Source organism: Neofelis nebulosa, chromosome 2, assembly GCF_028018385.1.
Source record: "Neofelis nebulosa isolate mNeoNeb1 chromosome 2, mNeoNeb1.pri, whole genome shotgun sequence".
NCBI lineage: Eukaryota > Metazoa > Chordata > Mammalia > Carnivora > Felidae > Neofelis > Neofelis nebulosa.
Window position 1 is genome coordinate 116172627 of NC_080783.1, and position 26944 is coordinate 116199570.

Here is a 26944-nt window from a genome sequence, read left to right on the forward strand (position 1 = left end):
CAGATCTGCTGCAGGACCTTATATGGCCAGCTTCAATTCAGTTCAGTATTTAGCGAAGCCCTAACATCTGTATGCGCTGTGCCTGCTTATTGGGGTACAAAGATACTTGAGAGGTTCTGTCCTCAAGGATATTATAATTTAGGAAAGAAAACTACAAAAATAAATGCAATACAGTCTACTATGTGCAACAACAAAACTGCTTACATGACTAGTGTAGAAGTCAAGAAGTGATACATAAATAAGCTTATGAAGGATAAATTGGAAAATAAGTCCAAATAAAGGCCTGGAGACATGAAACAAACAGCATGTTACATCCTGTGAGATGTAATTTGGTACTGCTAAAACAGAAAATGCAAAAAAATGGTGTGGCAGATTACAGAGGTTGATAGGGGCAAAACAATAACAGGCCTGATGTGTCATATTAAGGAGCCTCGATTGTGGGGTGCCTGGGTGGCTCAGTCGGTTAAGGGTCCAACTTTGGCTCAGGTCATGATCTTACAGCTTGTGGATTCAGGCCCCATGTCAGGCTCTGTGCTGACAGCTCAGAGTCTGGTGCCTGCTTTGGTGCCTCTCTCTACCTCTCCCCTATTCATGCTTGCTGTCTCTCAAAAATAAATAAACATTAAAAAAAAAAAATTTTTTTTAATAAAAAACAAGGAGCTTGAATTGTATCCCACAGTTCTCAACCCTCCTTCCATCCCAGAACAGCGTGTGAAAGGGTGTACTCCCACCAGTTCCAGTGGCCCACTTTGGTGATGCAGCTCAACCAAGGGTGTTTTGGTAGGTTGGTGGAGGAAGGGATGAAGAGAGCATAGGAATGATTCTTTTTTGTTGTTGTCATTGTTGGAGAAAGAGGGGGGTGGGCAAAGTGAGTGAGAGAGACAGTGAGTGAGTGAGAGAGACAGAGAGAGAGACAGAGAACTTCAAGCAGGTTCCACACCCAGAGTGGAGCCCAACACAGGGCTCGATCTCACAACCTGAGATCATGACCTGAGCTGAAATCAAGAGTTGGATGCTTACCAACTGACCCACCCAGGCACCCCAGGAGTGATTCTTATTAAAGTTTGAAACCAACTCTCTGCTCCATTGTATCTAGTCCTTTCAACCAAAGGACTCAAACTAACATATAGGCATTGCCCTGTAAATAGATGCAGAGTAAGCAAAGAACAAGGATGGACAATGTTACGGAGTAGAGAAAGATCCTACAGTAACAGCTGAGGAAAAAAAAATCAGTAGGAAAAAGTGTCACGAAAAACAAAAAAAAGGTATGTTAAGAAAGTGGAAATAGTCAACTGTCAAGCTGCAGAAAATTCAAGGAAAGACTCTGAAGTAGTCTCAGGGCACTTGGGTGGCTCAGTCGGTTAAGCACCTGACTTTTTTTTTTTTTAAAGCTTACATTTTTAAATTTTTTTAAATGTTTTTATTTATTTTTGAGACAGAGAGAGACAGAGCATAAGCAGGGGAGGGGCAGAGAGAGAGGGAGACACAGAATCCGAAGCAGGCTCCAGGCTCTGAGCTATCAGCACAGAGCCCAATGCGGGGCTTGAACTCACAGACCGTGAGATCATGACCTGAGCTGAAGTCAGACACTTAACCGACTTGAGCCTGGCGCCCCAGCACCTGACTCTTGATGTCAGCTCAGGTTATGATCTCAGAGTTCAGGAGCTCAAGTCCTGCTTTGGGCTCTGCATGGACAGCGGGGAGCCTGCTTGGGATGGTCTCTCAAAATAAACATTAAAAAAAAAAAAAAAGTAGTTGTCTCTATTTGGCATCCCAGGTCGTCACTGGGGAGAACAATTCATTTGAAGAGAGAGCAAAAGCCAGGACAGTGGGTTGAGGCAAGAATAGGTGAAGATAAATGAAAAGGAAAAAACAGAAACATCATTAGATAGACACACTGAAAAAGGACCCTCCTAACCTTAAGATAAAAGAGAGAAAAGTTTGTACGTAGAAAGAAAACAGTTGGTAGAGGCGGAAGCCAGGGGAGGGAAAGGAAGGAAGTTGTGAAGCAGGATCCTAAGGAAATAGTCCTGCAAAAGGGACTGACCTGGACTAAGACACCAAGTTGGGCAGAAAGGAGATTAAGGATGGGTGACTGCAGACATATTTATAAATTGGATGGGGGCAGGACAAAGGGATGGTATGGAACAGAAGAGCAAGGTAGTCTGTTGAGAAACAAGGCTGGGGGATAAAAGTTAGAAAATGGTTTGGAGACAGTCCCAATCATGTGACATCTGTGCTGAAAGGAACAGGAAGTGGACTGGTGGACAATATCGAGGCTGGACAGCATCAACCTATAGAGATGCCAGTAGACACAGGTGTGTGATTTCCTTCAGCAGCACACAGCTTCCAAGATATAAATGTGGATTTGGTAGGCAGGACCAAGATCTGAGGAATGATGCTGATATGCAAATAAGAAGAATACAGGATTATGAGGCCTAGGAGAGGTAGAGAAGAAAATGAAGCCAGGTGTGGGGAGGATAAACAGAATGTAAAAATGTAAAGGCTCAGCAATGACCTAATGTAAAAGTTATTTTATTTCAATTTTTTAATTAATTTTTTTAAATGTTTTTTAATGTTTATCTTTGAGAGAGAGAGGGCGGGGGAGGAGCAGAAAGAGAGAGAGATACAGAATCTGAAACAGATTCCAAGCTCTGAGCTGTCAGCACAGACCTCGATGCAGGGCTTGAACTCATGAAACAGGAGATTATGACCTGAGCTGAAATCAAAAGTCAGTCACTTAACTGACTGAACCACCCAGGTACCCTGTAATTAATACTTTATATAAAACAATTTTTTTTTAATGTTTGTTTATTTTTGAGAGAGAGAGAAACAGAGACAGAGTGTGAGCGGGGGAGGGGCAGGCACAGAGGGAGACACAGAATCCAAAGCAGGTTCCAAGCTCTGAGCTGTCAGCACAGAGCTCGCTGCGGGGCTTGAACTCTCGAACTGTGAGATCATGACCTGAGCCAAAGTCGGATGCTTAACTGACTGAGCCACCCAGGCTCCCCTGTAAAAGTTATTTTAAATGAAGTCTGGGACATATAGAGCTAAGGAACTGAGTCCCATCTCCTACAGATTTGATGGGAGAATAATAACCTGTTTAAGTGACTGAAATTTCTGAGAGTAAAGAAAAATTACTTTTTTTTTAAGTAAAATTTACTTTACTTTACAGTAAAGAAAAATCTGAGAGTAAAGGAAATATGACAAACTCACCAAACAGTCACGCTGTAAGGTCTTACATAGAGCATTGTACATATCAGCATCCAAAAAAAGACCATCTGGAATGTCTTGTAAGAAGTCCAGGTCTTTAAAGGTGGGTAGAGGCTTCTCTCGCTCTTTTTGGGAAGCCCGCCGTTTGTAGGTTGAGCCCTTGAGGTCATATTTGATGTGCATCTTGACTGACCGTGGTAAGAGATTGTTCATCACCACAATTCGAATGTTCTTACCACCTGCCTGCACACAGTACAGTCCATAGAATTTAGGCAGCAAAGTGCGAGGGTTCTGGTTGAGGTTCTGTGGGCATGAAAGTAAAAAGAAGACAGACAACAAGTCAGCTGATTTTCAGTGAAACTCAAGGGCAAAAAGTTGCCACCCATCTTTCTTTGTCTGCTACATGGGGTTCAGGTCCAATCTGTCTGCCCATAAGGCCACATCATATTTGCTTACAATTTTCCAACACATCTATCTCAGGGATCCGATTACCATCAAGCTGAGCCACAGACCCTCCAATCCAGTAATCAGTCAGCATACTCAATGTATGATGGACATATTCTTTCAAAGAGGTTGAAGAGAAGATCGTATTGAAAAAGTCTTAACTCTAAGCCCTTGGTATAGCATATTCTTGTGGGTGTGATGTGAAGCAAAACTAACTTCTCCAGAAGCTCCAAGGGCAGTCAATCAGAGTAAGATGGAATAGAGTACTATCAAGGGAAGTAACTCTCATTCTCCTGGTGTAGGAGGTAGACTAAGAACAGAAAATAAAATTATCACTGAATATCACCTTTGGGTAGGACGGTCTAAGCCAAATAACATTTAAAATATGACAGATAAAACCCTTTTGGCCCCAGAGAGGCAAGAGAGATGGGCCCAAAAGCCCCAAAATGAATTACGTCTTTAAGACAGAAGTGCTGACATCATGTTGCCCTGCTGACAAGAACCACCCCACCCCCCAACCCCCACCTTGCCCAAGAGTGGAGTGGGCAGCACAGGTGGCCAAGTGCTCTTCTTTTCTCACCATGTAGTATCCTGGAAGCAGCTTCTGCAGAAACTCCGCCTCTTTATGCTGGACTGTTTTAATGATGAATTCATCGTCACTGGACACATAGAAGAGGGAACCACTGGCCCCAGAGCTGCAGAGTTCAATCAGTGGCTCACTGCAGAGGGAGTACTAGGGCCCAGAAAGAAGAGAGCAAAAGGTTCAGAAATACCAGGGCTTGTCCAACCAGAAATTGAGTACAGATGCAATTCTAAAGTACAGAAATTAAGTACAGATGCTATTCTAAAGAAAGACTAGAAAAGCAAGACTGTGGAGAGAGGGTTTTCCTTTGGGAGGATCCCTCTGGTACTGGAGTCATAGGGTCCTGAGATCCAGAAGCTTACCAAGTAATCATCAGGCCGGATACCAAATAACTCCCGAAAGTAACGGAAGGCAACAGGTGCATAGGTTTTGAAGCGAAAGTCATTGTAGTGATGAGCAGGAGTCAAGTTGCTCCCTTCACTGTAGGGTTAAATAGAAGAACTTATAATTTACCAGTCCCTGTCAACCAAGGAGTCTACCCTGGACAGACACTCAGTCACCCAGAGGCAGGTCAGTACATCCCTTCTGAGAGAACCAGAGGTATTAAAAGAGGCAGTTACTTAACGGGACATTGGCACAATATGGGGATTAAGACACGGGCATAGAGAATCACACTGCCTCTTACCTAGTGCACTAAATTGCTTTTATGGCTCACTCCACAGGCCAGAGGTTCATGGAAGTACTCAAAAAACAGCATCTGCTCTCCAAATTCTCCAGTCCCACATCACCCCAACTAAGATCAAGTTAAGGACTGGACAGTGGGCACATGCCTATGTTAGACCTGAACCCCTAAAACTGCCCTCAGGTTGATATGAAAAAGCCACACTTCCCAGGAAATTCCCATGAACATTAACCTCTGTACCTGGGAAAGAAGATACTCTCCACCACATAGAAGTCTTGCATGAGGACATCACGCTCTGGTTTGGTGCTCAGGCTTCCCACAGTGTGAGTAATGCCTAACTGGATGGCACCTTTCAAGGCAGATGAGGTTGTCTGAGAAACAGAAGAGAAATGAGAGGAAAGATTCTAGTATTAAATCTGATCAGAACAATAAAAACTCTGGAGGGAAGAGCCAGAAGCACTCTAAAAGCAAATGCCCTTCTAATACTTCAGACTAAGCTGGGGCAATCCAGTTCCTCCAACCTCTTGCTTAACTCGGCAGTTAAGCCTGGTAAAGACTGGCAGGGTACAAAGATACACAGTAGCAAAGGCAGACTGTCTGAGTCAGCCTCAGCTAGGCAAGGTGTTCCTGCCTATCCACATCTACATTTGGAAGATAACGTCCTGAGACAACAATCTTATATCTCACTCCAAAGGTTCCTGCCCCCAGAGTACCTGGGGCTTCTCCATTTTATTCATGGAATATAGAATGTAACTAAAATTAACTGATATTTTGATTGACTACCTGGCTACAAAAGGCCTTTTAAGTCCTTTTAAGGCAGAGCCTGATTGGTGTCCCAAGGACAACAGAGTGGCACAAAATAGTTCCTAAGTGAAAAAAGCCTGAAAGACTCAAATTATTTCCGCGGGAAGTATTTAGATTTAAAATGACCACCCTATGGTCAAGAGCCCCACTCTTACAATCCTATAGGAAATTATCAGATCATCTAGATCTGTGCTGCCCAATACACCAGCCATGCATGGCTATTTGTCAACTTAAAATCAAAATAAACTAAAAATTCACCTTTTCAGTCTTACCAGCCACATTCAAGTATGACCAGTGGCTAGTACTGGATTAACACAGATTATAGCACATTTCAATCACTATGAAGTTCTACTGGACAGTTTTGCTCTAAATGATTTCCCTCATCCCCAATCCCCATCAAGTATTAAATTACTGGTACTTCTATTTAGTCCTCATTAAGCATTAAAATTAAAACTAAATAAAATTAAAACTAGAGGCTGGCTCAGGCGGTAGAGCATGTCTCTTGATTTTGGTGTCATGAGTTTGAGTCCCACGTCAGGGGTGGAGATTGCTTAAAAAAATTTTTTTTATAACTAGATTTTTAAGTGTGTGCCTCTCCAATTAGACTAGAAACTCATCTTTTTCTCTCAATGTTCAGCACATAAACAGAGCTCGACATATATCTGTGGAATTGACACTGGGCCTTGGGCCCATTCCCAGGGAGGGCCAGGTGCCTGACAGACTTCAGTCCACCTCTATTACTTGGGACAGTGCAATAAAGGCAGAGAACACATGTAAGAAAAATCTACATGGGTCAGAAACAGGACTCCAAGAAATCATCACCCCCCATATTAAACAAAGTATAGATGCTCAATGGAAGGTTGAACACTGTCCCTTGGGAAGCCTGAGAATCTCCAGAGTAGTCCAGAACTGCAAGTAAACTCTAAAGTCCAAGTTGTATGATAGTTCTTGCACAAAGGCTTAGGATATCAAGGAATGAGACAAAATGTGGAGAATATCATCAAGGGGACAGAATTATCCCTTCCTGGAGTAAGATGAAAGGGTTCCACCCAGACATACCTTTTTTTTTTTTTAATGTTTATTAACTTTTGACAGAGACAGAGAGACAGAGCATGAGTGGGGGAGGGGCGGGGAGGGGCAGAAAGAGAGAGAGAGAGAGAGAGAGAGAGAGAGAGAGAGAGAGAGAGAGAGAGAATCCAAAACAGGCTCCAAACTCACAGACCGCAAGATCATGACCCAAGCCAAAGTCGGATGCTCAACCAACTGAGCCACCCAGGTGCCCCCAGACATACCTTTTTATATGTCGTCTCTCCTGAGGAATCAACACCTCGGTGGCCTATTTTCTTCATGGGCATGCCAGAGGCATATGGCACCTGGAAAAAGAAGAGTCAAAATTAGCACACAATCCCCATGCCATACACCATACAGCTACTGTGATGGTACATTAAAACAAACCAAAACACTCAACCTACCCTTTCTAGAAGAACATTTTATAAAGTCTTCACAAGATTCATTCCGTGCAAATACACAGCTCTAGTGTTGCTTCCCAATGAATTAACTGGCTAAAAGAACACAGAAAATTCCTAGGCACAAATATTTCACTTTTTTTGAGAGAGAGAGAGAGAATGCAGGCTGGAGGAGATGGAAAAGGGGGGACAGAGAGAGAGAATCTTAGGCAGCCTCCACGCTCAGCACAGAGCCTGATGTGGGGCTCGATCCCATGATTCTGGGATCATGACCCAAGTTGAAATCGGAGTTGGACTCAGCTGCCTGAGCCACCTAGGTGCCCCACATGCTTCACCTTTGATCCTCAGAAAGATGACATTTAAAAAATGAGTACCAGGGTGCCTGGGTGGCTCAGCTGGCTAAGTGTCTAACTCTTGGTTTCTGCTCAGGTCATGATCTCATGGTTTGTGAGTTTGAGTCCCTTATCGGGCTGCGCTTGCTTGGGATTCTCTCCCCCCCACTCCCACCTCCCCTACAAGCACTCACTCACCTATGCTCTCTCTCTCAAAAATAAATTAAAAAAAAAAAATGAGTATCATTAAGGAAAAGCAGAAACAAGAGAACTACGAAATAGCTGCTCCAGGAAAAAGAACAAACCTCAGTTCACAGAAGCAGATAGGTTAAAAGTAGTTCCACAGACCTTCTTTTTTTCACCAACCTCCTTTCAGAAATTACTAACTCTCTAACCTTCAACCCGACCTGAACACTATTTGCCCAAAGTGAATTCACCAGTAACAATGATCTAGCCACTTGCAAATGAAAGTACTGCTAGTTGAGGCACTAAAAAGCTCAGGCAATAAGAGGACTCCTGAGACAGGGGCCTCAGGGCCATGAAGAGATTCCTGTGAATGAGCTTTGGCTTTGTTTTCCACCCACATGACAGCCCCTGAAATGAGGAAGGAGTAACACAGTACAGCAGCTGAGCCTAGAAGGCAATTCCCCACATCAAGATGAAGCACAAGACACAAAGGTATTCTTCATGAAGTCAATACTCCTTAAGTTAACAAGCCAGAGGCAAAAAAGCCCAGTGTAAATAGGGTATGATGATCTTAGGGCCTGATATTCAAGTTTTACTGTTCTTGCTGAGGCCCTTAGTGTCAGAAAACCTTCAGTAAAGAATCTCAAAGATCTTGAAAGAGGTTCTCAAGAGAAAAATCTAAAATCACAGGCCAAAGGGGGTCTGCATTCTGAAGCCCTGTCATAAAACCGAGGAGAGAGGCAAGAAGTAAGAAGAGATTTAGGAAATAATGAATAGAAAGAAAGTTAAGCAAATGGAAGATATTCTGCACAGAAAAGAAAAATTTGGGCAATTAACAGCATCTGTATGGTTAAAAGTTGTCCTTTAAATTCACTAAAGCTATGTAACCAGAAGGCAGTAACAGCAAAAACCAGAGAGTGAGCTTTAGTGCCAGACTGTGCAGGTTTTAACCCCAGCCTTATTGATCCCACTTATTGTGCGACCTTGGGCAAGTTACAGAACCTCTAATCCTCACTCTTCTTATCTGTAACACATGGATAACAATGGTACTTAGTTCACAGCGGTGTTTAAAGGGCACTTAGGTAAATTATTTACTCTCTGGTACACTGTATTTGATACATTAAAAAAAAAATTTTTTTTGTAATCATCAATGTGAGCTATTAATACCTACAATAAACTGCAACAAAGGTAGTTGTATAATTTCTAGCTTACCAAAGACATGTAAGAATCTAGTCTAGCTTCCAAGATCCGAGGGTTAAAAATAAAGATGTTATAAACAGGTATCCTTCTATCCCAGAATTAAAGCTTTAGAAACATGATATCAATATAAAACTCACCTCAGATGCCATGGGTCTCTTGATTCCAGATGCTGTTAAAAGAATAAACAAAACACAATTACAAGTGTGTACACACACACTAGTACCCACAATCTCTATCAAGCACACTGAAACAATAGGGGTTTGCATCAAACTAAACCCATGAGCCCCTGCCTCTTGCTCTGATACTAGATCCTTTTGGGAAGGGGTTTTAAATATTCATTCCTCTTCTTCCTCCATACTCACAGAACCCTTATGCATATTCCATTCTTGTTCTAGTCCCTTTTCTTTTTTTTTTTTTTTTTTTTAATTTTTTTTTTTCAACGTTTTTTATTTATTTTTGGGACAGAGAGAGACAGAGCATGAACGGGGGAGGGGCAGAGAGAGAGGGAGACACAGAATCGGAAACAGGCTCCAGGCTCCGAGCCATCAGCCCAGAGCCTGACGCGGGGCTCGAACTCACGGACCGCGAGATCGTGACCTGGCTGAAGTCGGACGCCTAACCGACTGCGCCACCCAGGTGCCCCTCTAGTCCCTTTTCTTACTCAAGTGATATTTTTTCTGGAAAATATATCTGTTCTTGATACATTTAACCATCAGTCAAGAGGGTCTCATTTGATACCAGGGCTGAAAGAGAACAGGTATAAGAGATAACTAAAGACCCACTGGAGAGTCTAGGGCTTGATAATTTTTCCTATAGAGGTAAAAGGGTAAGAACTTTTAGAGCCTATCTATGGTGCTTTATCCCTAATTAATTATTTCAGAAAAAAAGGTAAAGAGTTGATCTATGGAAATGAGGCAGCTAAAGACGAGAAAATGCAATGTCAAAATAATGAAGATTCTGCATCTCTACCTCCTCACCTTGATTTCTGCTGTAAACCCAACAGGAATTTGTTGGCATTTACTTACTAAAGTGAGTTTTACTTACCAAATATTTAATCAATGCAGATGTGTAAGACAAGTGTGTGGTTCAATCTTGTATTATGACTTTTATTCACTTAAGTTTAGGAAAGATTGTAAGAATATATTTAGCTAAAGTGACTAAAAGAACCTATCTGTAGAAAACCTACCCTGAAAGGTTAAATCAATTCTCAAGGGTCTGTCATCCCCATAACTTTCATCCATGATCATACTGGAGACACACGAACACTCAGAGACAGACTGTCCTCCCCTTCATATTGGAGAATATTGATCTATACCTTCAAAGACTACTGATATATCACTTCAATCTAATTCTAATGAATTCAAAAGGAATAAAGATTAGCCATATTAAAGAAAATTAAAAAGAGGAGCCTGATGGGATGGATCTTCAATAATGTAAGTTAATACTTGAGTAGGAAGACCCCGGTTCCACTATATGTATAAGGATTAATGGCGAGGCAACAGACACATGGGTTTAAGGGCAATAAGGTAAAGCTCTAATTATGACTGTTTAAGACAACTGATCAAGGGCCCTGAGAATTTCAGAATACAGCTGGGCTCAGAGGCAAGGTTGTGATAATTAGCCCTTAGTTGTACAGAGGCCACAGACCAAGTATTTCTGTTACCAATAAACAGAGCAGTAAAATTTCCTTCCCGATAGTGAGTGAGTCAGGGTGGCAAAAAATGGGGAACAGATAGTTTTCACTCCTCTTCCCAAAAACGGAGGCAATGAAAATGTCACCTAGCTGTTAGGAAGATATGCTGCATAAAATGACCCAGAAAACTGAAAAACCAGCAGAGCCCAATAATCTATACCCTTTAGAGATGCTTCATCTTCAATCATCAACTTACTTGGGTAAAAGACTAGGTAAATTAGTAATGGAATCCTAAACTAAGCTTCCAAGGAACAATAAACCAGGATGATTCAGATTTAGGATTAAAACTGCTACTGACCTACAATAAAGTGTCCACCACCAACAAAAAAAAAGTCTAACCTTTTTATATCTTATAACCTTTTAGCCAAGAGTCAACATGCTGAGCTATTTAAAAATCAGAAGACCTGGGTTCAAATCTCTTTTAAATCAGGAAAATTGTTCTCTATACTTAACTAAAAAAGAACCTATATTAGAAGGCTTATGTAAAGATTAGATAAGCTAAATCAAATAGACTATAAAGTGCTATACAAATATGTTCTTTCTGCATGATTTCTCTGTTGTTGTTGTTTATACTTGACATACACACACACACACACACACACACACACACACACAGAGGCAGTGAGACAGTGGGGGAGGGGCAGAGAGAGCCGGAGACAGAATCTGAAGCAGGCTCCAAGCTCTGAGCTGTCAGCAGTGAGCCCCACACAGGGCTCGAACTCACGAGCCATGAGATGATGACCTGAGCCGAAGTTAGACGCCTGACTGAGCTACTACCCAGGCACCCCGATTTCTTTTTTTCTTAATGTTTATTTTTGAGAGAGAGCGCACTTGTGAACGAGCGGGGAAGGAGCAGAAAGGGAGACAAAGGATCTGAAGCGGGCTCTGCACTGACAGCAGAGAGCCCGATGCAGGGCTCAAACTCACAAACTGTGAGATCATGACCTGAGCTGAGGTCAGACGCTTAACCGACTGAGCCACCCAGGCGCCCCAACTCTGTGATTTCTAAAGCAAGAGCAAAGTTGAGCCCGTAGCAAGGTTTAATGTTCAATTACCTAGACCTTCATGAAATTTTAATCAGCATCTCAAATTACTTGGCTCCTCCCAACGCGCCCCCCCCCCCCAACCCTCCTGCAAGTGCATACATGCAACTATGGAATCAGTGATTCTCAATGAGAAAATCAGTAGGCTTTCAGTTAAGAAGACGAACACTGGGGCGCCTGGGTGGCGCAGTCGGTTAAGCGTCCGACTTCAGCCAGGTCACGATCTCGCGGTCCGTGAGTTCGAGCCCCGCGTCAGGCTCTGGGCTGATGGCTCGGAGCCTGGAGCCTGTTTCCGATTCTGTGTCTCCCTCTCTCTCTGCCCCTCCCCCGTTCATGCTCTGTCTCTCTCTGTCCCAAAAATAAATAAAAAATGTTGAAAAAAAAAAAAAATTAAAAAAAAAAAAAAAAAAAAAAAAGAAGACGAACACTGATTCTGCACTCCTTGGTCAATGCTTGGCCTATCCCTTCCTTTTTTATCCCAGAGGAAGAGGTTTGGAAGCGATCTGGCAGAACCAAGAAAAGCCAACATCCAGCCCTAGTCTGACAGTATTTCCTCCTCTGTAGAGAAGTAGTCACTGGACAGAGTTAAACAATGCAGATAAAAAGGCAGATTAAGTGATTTCAAGGCACAGAGTTAGGTATATGGCTTTCTTACTCCCTGAAAAGTTCTATTTTGCTAGTTTTAGCCCACAAAAATTGTAGCTCTACAGCTGCTACACTCTTGCAAAAGTACCCAGAACCAGGATGGGAGGAGTTCACTTAGCAGAATTTTGGTGCCAATGGCTTAGCTATCAGCAAGCGCAAAACTGGGATTAATCCCAAGGACACTATAGCTGAAGCAGTTAGAACAATATTGGGATCTAAATAGTAACAATCACACCAAGTAATATTCTCTTCAAAGAGGAGAACATGGACCTAAGATTTACTCTATTCCTTGCTTGAAGTTCTGCCCCTGTGGCACAGACCGGAGCTCGAATCTAACAAAAATGAACAATGGAAGGGAAGAGAAAAATATCTAGAGAATTTTACCAGTGTTGCTGTTAACACCCAGGTTGGTCTACAAACCTAATAAAGAACAGAGTGACATTTCAAGGAACCAGATACCACCTGCTAAGGCTTGACCACTTGGTCCAAAGCTCTGTCAATAAGAAACTGTCTACTAGAGGGGCGCCTGGGTGGCGCAGTCGGTTAAGCATCCGACTTCAGCCAGGTCACGATCTCACGGTCCGTGAGTTCGAGCCCCGCGTCAGGCTCTGGGCTGATGGCTCGGAGCCTGGAGCCTGTTTCCGATTCTGTGTCTCCCTCTCTCTCTGCCCCTCCCCCGTTCATGCTCTGTCTCTCTCTGTCCCAAAAATAAATAAAAAACGTTGAAAAAGATTTTTAAAAATAAAAAAAAAGAAACTGTCTACTAGAGAAGTCCATGAGACCGAAGAGTCAACAGCATTGTACCTGTTCACCTCATAATCAAACTTTCTCTTCTGTAAGTACAGAAGGAGGAGGAAGAGGAGCTGAGGGAACTGAAGGAGAAGTTGGGGGGTTGGGGGGAGACCAACTCAGCATGGCAACACCGGGCTTGGTAATGCCAGCCAGCCAATGTTTAAGGGAAATGAGATTCATCCCTATGGATAAGACTAGAATATGGTTTAGCAGAAAGTTTGTTTTCTAGCATCTTTGTGAAAAATTCTCTCTGATAAAGATATGTTATTATCTTATAATCCATATCCATGATCTATATATATCATTCTCTTTTTGGGTAGGGAAACAGTATAGGGCAGAGCTCCAATGTTAAAATTTACTTTACTCAGGGAAAAACTTTTCTCCTGAGAAACTGGGGGCCTGCCTCTCCCATCTAAGCCAAAACTCTCAAGGATTATTATTAAAATGCCTACATATTGGGGTGCCCGGCTGGCTTAGTCAGTGAAGCATGCAACTCCTGATCTCAGGGTGATGAGCTTGAGCCCCACATTGAGTGTGGAGATTATTTTTAAAATACATAAATTTTGAAAAAGCCTACATCATCAGTCCACACCATGAAATGTGGCATGTGCTACAAGAAAGGACAGCACATTACCCAAGGGGGGCAGATATGGAGGCTGACAGCTTAGCTATAAAGAAGGTCCTAGAGGGGCACCTGGGTGGCTCAATCGGTTAAGTATCTGACTTCAGCTCAGGTCATGATCTCACGGTTTGTGAGTTCGAGCCCTGTGTTGGGCTCTGTGCTGACAGCTCAGAGCCTGGAGGCTGCTTCCGATTCTGTGTCTCCCTCTCTCTCTGCTCCTCCCTCACTTGCACTCTGTCTCGGTCTCTCAAAAATAAACATACATTTAAAAAAAAAAAAATTAAAAAAAAAAAACAAAGGTCCTGGACCCACCTCTCACCAGCTCAATTTTAACACCTCCCAACACCAGTTCAATGTTGAATTATTTCTGCTCCCCCACCTCATTCATTTATTTAAAAACTATTAATTGGGGCGCCTGGGTGGCGCAGTCGGTTAAGCGTCCGACTTCAGCCAGGTCACGATCTCGCGGTCCGTGAGTTCGAGCCCCGCGTCAGGCTCTGGGCTGATGGCTCGGAGCCTGGAGCCTGTTTCCGATTCTGTGTCTCCCTCTCTCTCTCTGCCCCTCCCCCGTTCATGCTCTGTCTCTCTCTGTCCCAAAAATAAATAAAAAATGTTGAAAAAAATAAAAAATAAAAAAAAATAAAAATAAAAAATAAAAACTATTAATTGATCATCTGTTACATGTCAGGAACGATGCCAGGCACTATGGACAGAGTTTTATGTTCCTGACCTAGAGGAGCTCACAAATTTTTCTTTTTTTTCTGCTATCACTTGGGCAGATCCTCCTAGTTTTCCTTAATGCTGACTGCAAGACTCAACGGAAATGCTGATACTTTTTTTAGAAAGTATTTCTTTCCACTGGCAAAATGTTTATTTGTATAGCACTTTGAAAGCTTACAAATGTATCTCATTTGACCCTTAAAACAGTACTACAGGCTTTGGGAACCATTTAAATTAAGGACTTAAGAGCCATATCCACCAAGTATAATGTATGAAGCTTGTTTGGATGCTGATCAGATAAGTAGTAAACTAAAAAGATTTCTGGGACAGGAACCTTGAGAGGAGAAATAAATAACTACTACTAATTTTGTAGATGTGACAATACTACTATGGTTATGTCATAACTCCCTCCCTCCTTTTCCCCCTAAAATACAGTCCTGATCTGTAGGAATAACATTATGAAGTATTTATGCTGAAATCACATGAAGACTGGGATTGCTTTAAAATATTCTAAGGGGTGGAGGTAGGGAAATGGGAGAATAGATGCAACCAACTTGCAAAATATTGCTGCTGAAGCTAGATGATGGGCACAGGAGGTTCTTTATAGTTTTCGTTCTACTTTGCGTATGGCTTAAAAATTTTATAATTAAAAGTTTAGGGAAAAAATACCACAGAAGGAAACAAGTCTGGATAATCAACTTCGTCTGAGCTGGCTTCTTTCTGAGAGGTTTTCTCTGGTAAAAAGTAAGCACCCAGATGAAGTTCTGAAGTAAAATTCTTTATATATTGCACTAAATTCCCACGTCATGTCCATAGTCTGTTTCCTTCATGACTATGGGACTCCTTCTCATTAACAGGCCCTGGACCAAGAAACATTCTAAACAACTAATGTTGCAGCACTGAAAGCAAGAAATGAAGCCTTGACAAAAAGGCTGCATCAGAAAAAAATTAATCGTTCAAATAACTTATTTTTGAGCGGGCCAATAGATGATATAGAAACAACCATGGCAATATCGAACCCTAGTTACTCTGCAGAAAGAAGAAAATGTAAAAGACCTAGAGATGCAAGGGTGTACTTACTTTGGGAATTTTAAAAAATTCTAATACACAAGCTCAGTCTGGCTAAAATCTACAGATGGGTTTTTTGTTTGTTTGTTTGTTTGTTTGTTTGTTTGTTTGAGAGAGAGAGAGAGAGAGACACCCCAGGATATGGGGAGGGGCAGAGACAGAGGGAGAGAGATAATCTCAAGCAGGCTCCACACCCAGTGCAGAGCCCAACCCGTGCGGGGCTCCCACAACCGGGAAAGTCAGATGTTTGACTGAGCCACCCAGGCGCCCCTGAAATCTATAGCTATTGATGAAAGTTGATTTTTAAACAAAAGTTGAAAACTCAGCTCCTTCAGTCATAAACAAAGCTACTTGCCCATTGTCAAGCTAACAAATCAATAACCATTTATATTATGAAAAAAGTAATTCCAAAAGGGCCTTTGAGAATTTTAGTCTAATCTTTTTTAAGTAAAAGCAAAACCATTAAGGGATGTGCTCAAAAATCAGAAAGCAAAGGTAGTGACAAAGCCAGAACATGAATTCACATTCCTAATCCCCAATTCAACTCTCTTCTAAGAGAGTTTTGTTTTCAATTTCCTGGCCACCTAGTGTCTAGAGAGCCCAAGCAAGCACCAAGGGAAGTAGAATACTCTACTAAACTAAATTAATCTCAGAACTTCTAAAAGACAATATGAACACAATTTTCTTCCCCTGAGATCTCCCATTTCTTCGAGACAAGGAAATCTTTTTTTCATTTTCACTGATAAGAGTCCTTCTCCTTCAGTCCTCCTCCTCTCCATCTTAAATTAACAATAACGACAATTCTGTCCCTCTGGTAACAGTCATCAATGTTACTGGCAAGAAGAGTAGGAAAATACCTTTTGCTTCTTTTAGTGAAGTTATCTTTGTTCTGGACCAAATAATGCCTGTATTCTAGAGCAGTAGAAACCTCTTTCAAGTCTAATATTTGCAAGAGCAGTTTTACAGACGTTAAGGTCCTCACTAGTAATAGAAAAGTACCTTTTTGTCTCTGTAATAAAACATCAATAACTTGGAGACAAAAAAAGAACTCCATCTCAGATTAGAGTTTTCTTTTTGGTGTGTGTGGGACCATGACTGGCTCTGATTAAAAGCATAAGGCTTTTAGGATTATTGAATTTTCAGTGGACAAAAAGAAGGCATCTGATAGACAAACTCTTTGTGTTTGTTTTGTTTTAGGGATCTTGGAACTGAATGCATAATCGTTACCAATCCTTGGCACGTTAACTTCTAAGATACTTTCTTGAAAGAATGAAAGAATTAATAACTCCACATCTTATGCACAGAAGAGCTCAGAATTTTGTTGTTTTTCTAGGAGAGCTAAGGTCAGAAGGGGAAGTTGTCTTCTGTACTACTTTCTCCTTCACCAAGGATTCCTGGTTCAGTCAGTAACCATTCAACAATAAATAGTTAATCTGGTTTAAAATCACATTAATTCACACACAGACTTTCAGATTAGTCAGGGGAGCAATAGCAGCACAGTGGGTAGAAATGTGGGCTCTGAAATCAGAACACCTGAGGTTTGAATACCTGATCCATCACTAACTAGGCAAGCTTGCACAAGTTAGTGAAAACTCTCTAGGCCTTGGTTACCTCATGTATAAAATAAGCAAATAATAACATGTTCCTCATATGGCTGTTAAGAGAATTAAATCACGTATAGCATTTAACATATGATAAATGCTCTATAAATAACTAGTAACTATTATCTGCATTGTGAATTAGGAAACCTATCTACAGGATGGGAAGGGTCAGAGAAATGAAAAATGCAGTAGAAAGGGAAAAGAAGAAGAGTTTGGACTAATTTAATGAAACAAAAGGAAAGGAAGTTATGTGAAGATTTTGAGGGAGACAAAAGGTAGTTGACTGATTTGTATCATACTGTGGAACTGTAAGAAAAGAACTTTCTGTGTTAAGATAGCATCTTTTTTGGGAAGGGCAGAGAGAAATGGGAGCTAATATCAAATAATGCTTGCAAGACACCCACAGCCTTCCCAGAAGAAGGCCATGTAGTGACCACTACACAAAGTCTGTCACTGTTATGGGGAAAAGAAGCTGGCTGCTAGTTACTGCGAGGAGCTCATGCTTCTTCAGCACAGATACACATCAGATCTACCTCTCTTACGGCTGACCCCACAGCACAGAAAGTTGAAACCTAAATGAGGAAAAACAGAAAGTTATCACTTACTTCAAGGGTTCTACTTGCTTACAGCAGAATAAGCATATTAAAAAACCAAAAACAAAACCCCTCTAAAGTTTAAAATTGTGAACAGGGCTTACTTAACCCGATCCCCAGCACCATACTTGAAATGTACGATTTTTCTGCAGTTCTGAGTAAACGTCCAAAAAACAAGAGAAGCTCTGGCAGAAAATCCCAAGAGTGGTCACAAAATTTGTAACCCAAATCATTTCACTCTGGAGTGGTTTCATATTGACAAGAAAATTTCAGGTGCAAAGCTCATTTGTATACAGGCATCTACCCTTTAAAAAAAAATGTGTGTACATTTTATTTGAGGGTCTTCCATTCTTGAAGGATAATCTGGTCATGCCTAGCAAAAAGTCTTAAAAACATATATATACAATTTGACCTAGAAGTGAGAATTTATCCTAAAGAAATAGCCAAGTGGATAAAGACGTATATACAAAGATATTTACTGCAGCATTGTATGTAATAACTATTATTGGATAGATACTGTAATTAGAAAAAAATCTAAACAAAAGGAGATTGGTGATATAAATCATGTCACGAATAGAATATATAAACTATTATTCTTATGTATATTTAAGAATAGGATATGAAAAAAGTTAAAAAAATTATATAGTACAATACTTTTGTAAAACACTTATCTATAAATTCACATGTATTTACATACAATGAAAAGATCCAAAATTAGGTTGATTTTGTAATTTTAAATATTTTTCCCTTATCTATGTAAAATTTCTGGAAAAAATAATTACATAGATAATTTCATAATTAAAGAAAAGAGATACACAGGGATGGCTTTACTACTCCACTTTCCCTAGTAAACCACTACAAGATAGTCCCACACATACAGACCAATATCACTCCCTCCTCACACATTATCTCAAGCTCATTATAATCATATTGAGCGGCTGCAGAGATACACTAGAAGAAAAATGTGAAAAGAGAATGTCCAGAATGCACACAATCCCAAGCTACAAATAAGCATGACTCCTCTACACTCACTCTCTGCCACAAATCACTTTTGAGATGTTTGTACAACCTGAAACATTCATCAGCACATATAAGAGGCTCTCTCTGAAGAGGTTTATCTTTCATGTCCTCCAGAATATCAGTATTTTCCTATAAAACGGGTACTTAATTTCAGCGCATCTCCTGGATACCAGGCCCTGAAAAATATAAAAGAGCTACCCTCCAAATTATGAAAATAAGCTGGGAAATCTTTAATGTTACTAAAATAATTTCAAAACAGCTGAACCAGTCAAGTGCTAAAGTGGAAACAATCCAATCAAGTTTGCTAAAATACAACACTGAATCATCACACCACGTCACAGAGTACTTTTCGGAGAACTCTGGACCAGTCTTAAGGAAGCACTCCATTTTGGTCCTCAGCCCCACCCTAACTTATGTTTCTGATGAAAAAGGTACCAGAGGGGCTGGTTTCTAGTCACTTGGCAAAACACCAATGGGATTCTCCATATATTTGCTTGTTAGCACTGAACTACTTGCAGACTAATATTCACTATTAAGAAGGAGAAAATGTAGAGGAAAAGAAAAACCATCAATATAATTCTGAGAAGTATAAAAAAGCAAACTTCAGAAGGGGAAATGAGTTGACTTTAAAAGAGGAGATAACTGAAATAAAGATATTTCCCAACCATAAAAACCTCCGACATTAGAGTTGTTTCTCCCCCCACCAGAGTGTAGAACAAAACAGACTTGGCCTTAATACCAGAGCCTCTCCCTGCACTTTCAGAACAGAAGCATTTCCGTTGGAGATGAGATGACATCATCCATCAGAAGAAAAACTAAGAGGCAGTGTGTGACTGACTTCAATGTTTGAAGTACACATATAATTTGGGGACGCCAGAGGCTGGCCGGATGTGCATTCCTCAGACAACTGGAGTTGCGCCTGGGCAAGTCCTACAGAAGCAATCCCAGAGACCTAGCTCAATGACTTTCCAATACTACCACATCAAACGTGTCAAGGATACCTACACAGAGCACAAAGAGATATAAACAGACTTTTGGGAAGCAAAATGCTAACTCTCAGGGGTTCTCTTGGTTGAGAAGAGTGAGAGCCAAAGGTTTTAAAAGGAAAAAAAAGGCAAAAGCAAAAACCTACACAAAACAGAAACACAATCAGCCCAGTTATCTGCTGCACTTTCTAAAGCAATCTCTCTGGTCCTTGTTACCCTGAAATACTAAAAGCCATTTTAATTACACCCCTGTAGGTACGAGGCACAACATGTTCTCCAAATGAAAATACTGAGAAATATGTTTGAGGTATCAGCCCACCTCCTAAGCACTCAAAAAACTGTTTAGAAACAAACAAAAAGGTACCATTACCACCCCCTCAATAAGGACTAAACCAAGCCACATCCCAGAGGAAAGCTAAATGTTGTTTCCTATCAAGTGTCAAGTTTTCCTAAGGATCTTCTAGAAAAAAGTCAGAAAGCCAAGGATGCTCCTAGAAACAAAAGCTACAAAGCAGTTTGATCTACCAGTCCTGAGGTCTCCTCAGATAACAGCCAACTAAGTAGCAAGGAAATGAGTTACAAGATTACTAAAACTCATCCTGGTAACATACAGCCTTTCTACAACACCTCTGCCACTAGTAACAAGCTCTCTGAACCTCAGTTTCCAGATTTGGAAAATGAGGTTAATTAAAATACCTCTTCATTTCCCTCTAGTGATAAACTTTTACTTCTACAAGGCAAATTTCATGGTTCTCAGGCCTCATATATGTTTTCTTGGCACTAAAACTTTGGTTGAAAAAAAATTGTGCCCTTCCGAAGAGACAGGAGTCTCCTGGATAAGCCACTCATGGCCAAAAAGTATTTGATTTCTTGGCAGATCACCACCTCCTATTTCCAAACCTGGCTCTATCTATCCTCAAAAAGCAAGGACTCTTGATGGATCAGAATGTACAGGCTTTAGCAGAGAAAGTCTATAATTTTAATGATATCATTGCCCCAAACAATGCACTTCAAGGCAATTACAAGGAAAATAAGAGATAATGTTACTTCGTTGTCATCCCTTTTATACAGGTTCTTTTTTTTTTTTTTAAGTTTATTTTTATTTATTTTTTGAGAGAAAGAGAGCACGAGTGGGGGAGGGGTAAAGAGAAAGGGAGAGAAAAGATCCCAAGTAGGCTCCACACTGTCAGCACAGAACCCAAAGCAGGGCTTGAAATCATAAACTGTGAGATCGTGACCTGAGCGATATCAAGAGTCAGACGCTTAACCAACTGAGGCCACCCAGGTGTCCCTATACAGGTTCTTGTCAATGAAAACTTGAAGTTTACCAAGTTTGTTTACCTACATTGTTCACTGGAAATCTACTCTACTTCAGCTGATTATGTATGCTAAAAAGACCTCTTCCCATTCTTTCCCCACAATTTCCCTTGCTTACCTTCCTTTAGACCACTCCCCATCAACACTGCTGATCTTTGGGATAGTGCTTCTTCTGGGTTAAACCCACATTGCTCAGTTAAGTATATAAGGTAAATAATAAGATATACTGAACTCCCTGCAAAGAACTTGCCCTCCTTACTCTTGCCAAAGTCTTCCTCAGACTCAACAGAAAGGAGCTTTTTCTGGAATCAGATGTTTACCAATACATTGTCTACAGGGACAACTGACTGGCTCAGTCAGTAGAGCATGTGACTCCTGACCTCGGGGTTCTAAGTTCGAGCCCCATGTTGGGTGTAGAGATTACTTAACAATAAAATCTTCAGGGGCGCCTGGGTGGCTCAGTTGGTTGAGCGTCCGGCTTCAGCTCAGGTCATGACCTCACGGTCCGTGGGTTCGAGCCCCGCGTCGGGCTCTGTGCTGACCGCTCAGAGCCTGGAGCCTGTTTTGGATTCTGTGTCTCCCTCTCTCTCTGACCCTCCCCTGTTCATGCTCTGTCTCTGTCTCAAAAATAAATAAACATTAAAAACAATTAAAAAAAAAAAAAGAGGGGCGCCTGGGTGGCGCAGTCGGTTAAGCGTCCGACTTCAGCCAGGTCACGATCTCGCGGTCCGCGAGTTTGAGCCCCGCGTCAGGCTCTGGGCTGATGGCTCGGAGCCTGGAGCCTGTTTCTGATTCTGTGTCTCCCTCTCTCTGCACCTCCCCCGTTCATGCTCTGTCTCTCTCTGTCCCAAAAATAAATAAAAAACGTTGAAAAAAAAAAAATTTAAAAAAAAAAAATAAATAAAAAAATAAAAAAAAAAAGAAAGAAAAAAAAAATTAAAAAAAAAAAAAAATCTTCAGGGATGCAGAGCCTGCTTGGGATTCTCTCTCTCTCTGCCCCTGTCCCACTTGCGTGCATGCTCTCTCTCTCTCTCTCTCTCTCAAAATAAATAAACTTAAAAATTATCCTTAAAAAAAATAAAACCTTTAAAAAGAAATACATATTGTCTACAGCCATTACAAACAAACAGACTGGAATTTCACAGGAGAAGAAAGAAAAATGACTGGGAGACAAAGTTTAAAAAAATGGAGTGGTTGAGGAAAAAAAGTTCACTTCAAATAGAAAACTGTAAAAAGAATGATGGAAGCTCACAGGAAGTGTGAACAAAACCAATCAACACATACACAGAAACTAAACAATGCTCTCCTTTGATAGGAAAGGGTGGGGGAGTGAAGCGAGATAGGGGAAACTGGCTAGGAAGGGGTTCCCTCTAGGAAATAAATACCATCAACCCAAACACTCTCTCTTTGAGACTGAATGGCGGACTGGGGTTTGGAACACAGAGAAACAGAGATTCCCTCTACCAGGCTATCAGAAAATAGTATACTTCCTCAAACATACTTTTATCTATGATCAAGAAACACACCCAGTCAACAGAAAGAGAGAAGAAACTAACAACTTTGCTCTTACTTTATGTCAAGCAAGAATACCCTAAAATTCTAGGAAAGAAAATATCCAGATTAAAGGATAAAAATAACCACCTTCCTTCTTTATCCCCAGTTCTGTCTTTGGCCTGGTTTTATCTCTGTTATTCACTTCACAGGCTACAGTTTCCATTATATTATCAAAGAAACACAGACTAATAAAACATGTAATAACTAGTAGCTGGCACCTATTTGGGCAAATATTAATCCGAAGACGTTTGTATCAACCCAGAACCGCACACAGAAACCAACAAAACATACAATTTTGAATCCAAAGCCAACTTATCAGTACATTATTACCAATTAATATCTGATACTAGACACCTAAAAAATCTGTATAATCATACTTGACCAAGTTTGAGCAGCCATGGCAGAAATAAATGGTTAAACAAAAACAGTGACATTCCGATGTCAGTTTTCTGTCAGAATCTACCCAAGGGAACAAAAGTAAAAAAGAAGTGTCAAAACCCCAATGGAGAAAACAAACAGCAATATCTCTCCCTACTTACAAAATGTCAACCAAAATGGTGAACCTAGTCATATTCTGACTACACGACATTCTGTTCTATCTTTATATTTCCAAATTTCAGTTTCTCACTCCAGTAAAGTGGCTTAAATTGTATTACTATCCACTAGAACAGAAGCACTGAAGGGTAAAGGACCAGCCTACAAATGTTTTACACTGGACACAAAGAACACGGATGGGCGCCTGGGTGGCTCAGTCAGTTGAGTGTCCAACTCTTGATTTCGGCTCAGGTCATGATCCCAAGGTCATGAGATTGAGCTTTAGACTGAGAGTGGAGCCAGCTTAAGATGCACTCTCTTTCCCCCCCCCTCCCCCTCACAGGAGCGTGCACACACACTCATTCTCTCTCTAGAGAACAAGACAGAACACAGACAACAACAACAACAAAATACTCAACAAAATCCCTACCATTTGGAGTTATCAGATTACAGGCTAATTGACTAGTAGGGCTCTTCTGGGAAGAAGAGAGCCACCAAAATCAAGGATTTATGAGGCTGGCCCTACTATAAAGGTCCCAAGCAAAAATGCTTCAGTCCTGTGTTCTCTGGGGTTTCCCTCAGCAGTTACATGAAGTCAGGAAAGGAGCTATAAAGTTATTTCCAAATCATTTGTGCTCATGATAAAATCACATAGGTGAAGGGCCACAATTTCAGAAATGTTCTTGTCTGAAGCAAAAAGGAACTACAGGTTCATGATCTTCTAATGTTTCGAGTACTTTTTCTTGGGGGAGTCACGCATGATTTTATCACAAAGCTCTTATTTCAGAGAACAGTGTACACCTTAGCATTCTAACTTTACTTTCTAACTCCTTCAAATCAAGTCTCCAAAACAGAAACTCCTTACTCCCTTCATGGTAGTTTAAAAAAGGGATGCAGTGGCTTATTTCAAATCCTTTTTTTTTTTTTTTTTTTTTTTAAGATTTTGTTTTTAAGTAACCTCTGTACAGCAATGTAAGGCTTGAACTCACAACCCTAAGATCAAGAGTCACATGCTCTACCAACTGAGCCAGCCAGGCGCCCCTGAATTTCAAGCTCTTGATAAACTAGTCAAACTACAGATAGGGAAACAGGCTCTCTGCACACTGGTGTGACAGATGGTCATACTGTCAACAGCACCTCATCAGGGCTAATTTTATTTTTAAGTGGTACCACTATCCAAATAATGAGGATGGGGAGAAAGCAAAAGAAGGAATAAATTTCCTTTGCACACCAAATAGCTGAGACTAGAAGGCAAACTGCATCAACTTTTATTAACAAAGTGTTAAGAACAAGCACATGATGATGGCTGCTGTAAGCTGATATTCATTTATAACTGCTTCCCCCAAATCCAAACATGGTAATTAATTATTCCAATGGGAAAAGATGTCAAACATCACTTAGAGTGTATGGTTTGATCTAACCTCTGTATTTCACATGTCAGCAGAATAAAAGACCAGCTCTGACTTAATGGTGAAATAATCTAGACAGGGAATGACTGTTCCAAATAATCTGTCCTTCTTAATTTGAATTCCAAAAGATTTTGAGCCTCCAAAGGTTATAGGCAGCTTATCTAAGACATCAATCTATCCCTGAATCCTAACGTTCTTAACCTTGAATCCATTTTCAATATTGTCAAAGAGAGTTCCACCAAAACTTAAGTGAGCTCAGCTAAACATCTAAGAACAATAAATTGGTTTTAGAATGGTTACAAAACCCACACACACAATCTCCTACTTGAATTTCTACAAAGCCAGCCTTCTTACCTTTAACAATTTAGGAAATCATAAACCATCACTCATTCGTGTCAATGTCCTAATTCCCCTGGTACCATCCAGACACAGCAACACTCACCCCCAATCACAAATAAAACCCATTAAAAAAAATAAAAATTAAAAAAAAACTCGAATAGCCTTTTTTTGCATCAGAATCTAATATCCTTCTTCTTCAATCACATCCTTAGAATGAAATATTTTATTAAATTAAATTTACTAAGGCCAAACCTAAGTGAAAGTGAAGATACACAAAAAAAGTCAACACTATGGATCTGGACACAAAAATCCCATCAGGTTTTCAGGACTATTTATAAACACTTTTTCTTAATTTCTTAATCCAATTGTTTCAACATTTGTCAAAGAAGCAAAGATGGAAGGTGTGAGAAACAAAAGTAAGAATCTGAAGCTATTTTTAGACATTTTTATACCTTGACTTCTCATATGAACATCATGGAGTCAAGGAGCTGTAACGTCCACTGAAACCCAGTATTTTATTTTCTGGTGAAAACACAATAGGACAAAAACATTTACACCATCTGAATTACTAACTGCTAGCTGTAGGATCTGGCAGTAAACATAAAAACATAAAAATATCAAACAATGACATCTGAAAAAGACAGCAGGACTATCCGAAGCAGTAGAGATGAAAGAGGAGGAAGATGATTCCATTAAGTGACAAAAGAAATTTTCCTTTACTCCTAAATCTGCCCACATTGCCAATACTTCCATGGGACAGAGGCTGAATCAAATCCTGGAACATAAATACATGGCTTTTAAGGTTACCCTGGTTCTAATAGAACACCTAACTTCTTATAAGCTTAAGAAGTACACACAACCTTCTTTTCTGCATTGGGGGAAAGAGAGAAAAGGTTTAAATTAAGGGACTACTCGGGGTGCCTGGGTGGCTCAGTCGGTTAAGCATCTGACTTCAGCTCAGGTCATGATCTCACAGTACGTGAGTTCAAGCCCCGCGTCGGGCTCTGTGGTGACAGCTCAGAGCCTGGAGCCTGCTTCACATCCTGTGTCTCCCTCTCTCTCTGCCCCTTCCCTGCTCATGCTCTGTCTCAAAAATAAATAAACATTAAAAAAAAAATTAAAAAAAAAAAATTAAGGGACTACTCTAGAAAAACACCTGTTATTTTACCTCATCCTTTGCACTTAGAATGCAACACGAGTTGCTCTGGTCCTCTAATGCTTTTACAGGAAAGGCAAAAAACACCTCTCAAGAAACTAAAAATAGATGTACATAAATAAAACTGCAGCTTATGAAGAAGATACTTATGACCACGTAGCCAAGCTCATCCCAGCTGGAATATGAAAGCGGGAACCCTCTATTTAGCCAAGTCAAAAGGCAAGGATGCAATCGCAGGCCTAAGGAAATGTCAACCTCTCAAGTACAGCATCCAACATCTGACAGCTTCTCCTGCCTGTAGAGGCAACAGTAACTGTGGAACACCAGACATTTCTGATGGAAGCTCTAGAACAGTTTCTGACTCAATTTCCACCCACCTCCCCACACTTACACACATTTTCCCTCCTACACACAATCTGCTGCCTTTCTTGTGGGCTCCTCCGCTCTGCCTCAATCTCCAGTAGTTTCTAACTACCCTGGCTCAGTGCTCCAAGTGCCGGTTTCCTGATACGGCCTAAGCATTCTTCCAGTGCATTTCCTATTATGCAATATTTCTCCACAGCACGTACAACCACCTCCCAAGCACTCCATCATTCCCAGGCCTAATTCCCATCACAACCTCTCTCAGCCTCTAGTGTGCATCATTCCATCTTCTCCATCTGTTTTCTAGGGTCTAGAAACTTCATGACTTCATGACTTTCATGACTCTAATTTTCCGCCTTCCTTCAAAACGCCCTATTCCTTCCCAAAGGTGGGCAGTCTGGAAATGGGAATCCTCCAAGGAGGGTGTCTGATATAAATGCATGTGGGTCGAGCGCGTGCGCGGGGGTCGGCACTGGGAAGGGATGACGCACGAGGGGGGAGGCCTCTAAGGAAAAGGGTCTCCAATAACTCCCACCCCCAACAAAACCCACAATTCCCTAATTCCTCGGCAATCCAAAG

General features: G+C 40.9%; 1 protein-coding gene across 8 annotated transcripts in view; it reads right to left on the reverse strand.

Moving 5' to 3' along the window:
- The window catches only part of PIP5K1A (phosphatidylinositol-4-phosphate 5-kinase type 1 alpha), a 39501-nt gene that overhangs the window by 8271 nt on the left and 4286 nt on the right, over positions 1–26944 (reverse strand). For 4 of the 8 annotated variants that reach the window (XR_009257716.1, XR_009257712.1, XM_058715792.1 and 1 more), the window contains exons 2-8: positions 17628–17666; positions 9048–9079; positions 7019–7099; positions 5163–5293; positions 4603–4720; positions 4238–4390; positions 3217–3516 (exon numbers count right to left, since the gene is read on the reverse strand). Coding sequence is in view for 3 of the 8 variants with exons in the window: in XM_058715792.1 (XP_058571775.1) it covers positions 3217–3516; positions 4238–4390; positions 4603–4720; positions 5163–5293; positions 7019–7099; positions 9048–9079; positions 17628–17666 (854 nt within the window). In the remaining 5 variants the exon portion in view is untranslated. The remainder of the gene's footprint in view (positions 1–3216; positions 3517–4237; positions 4391–4602; positions 4721–5162; positions 5294–7018; positions 7100–9047; positions 9080–17627; positions 17667–26944) is intronic. The other 4 variants (XR_009257714.1, XR_009257715.1, XR_009257713.1 and 1 more) reach the window with 1 other exon arrangement.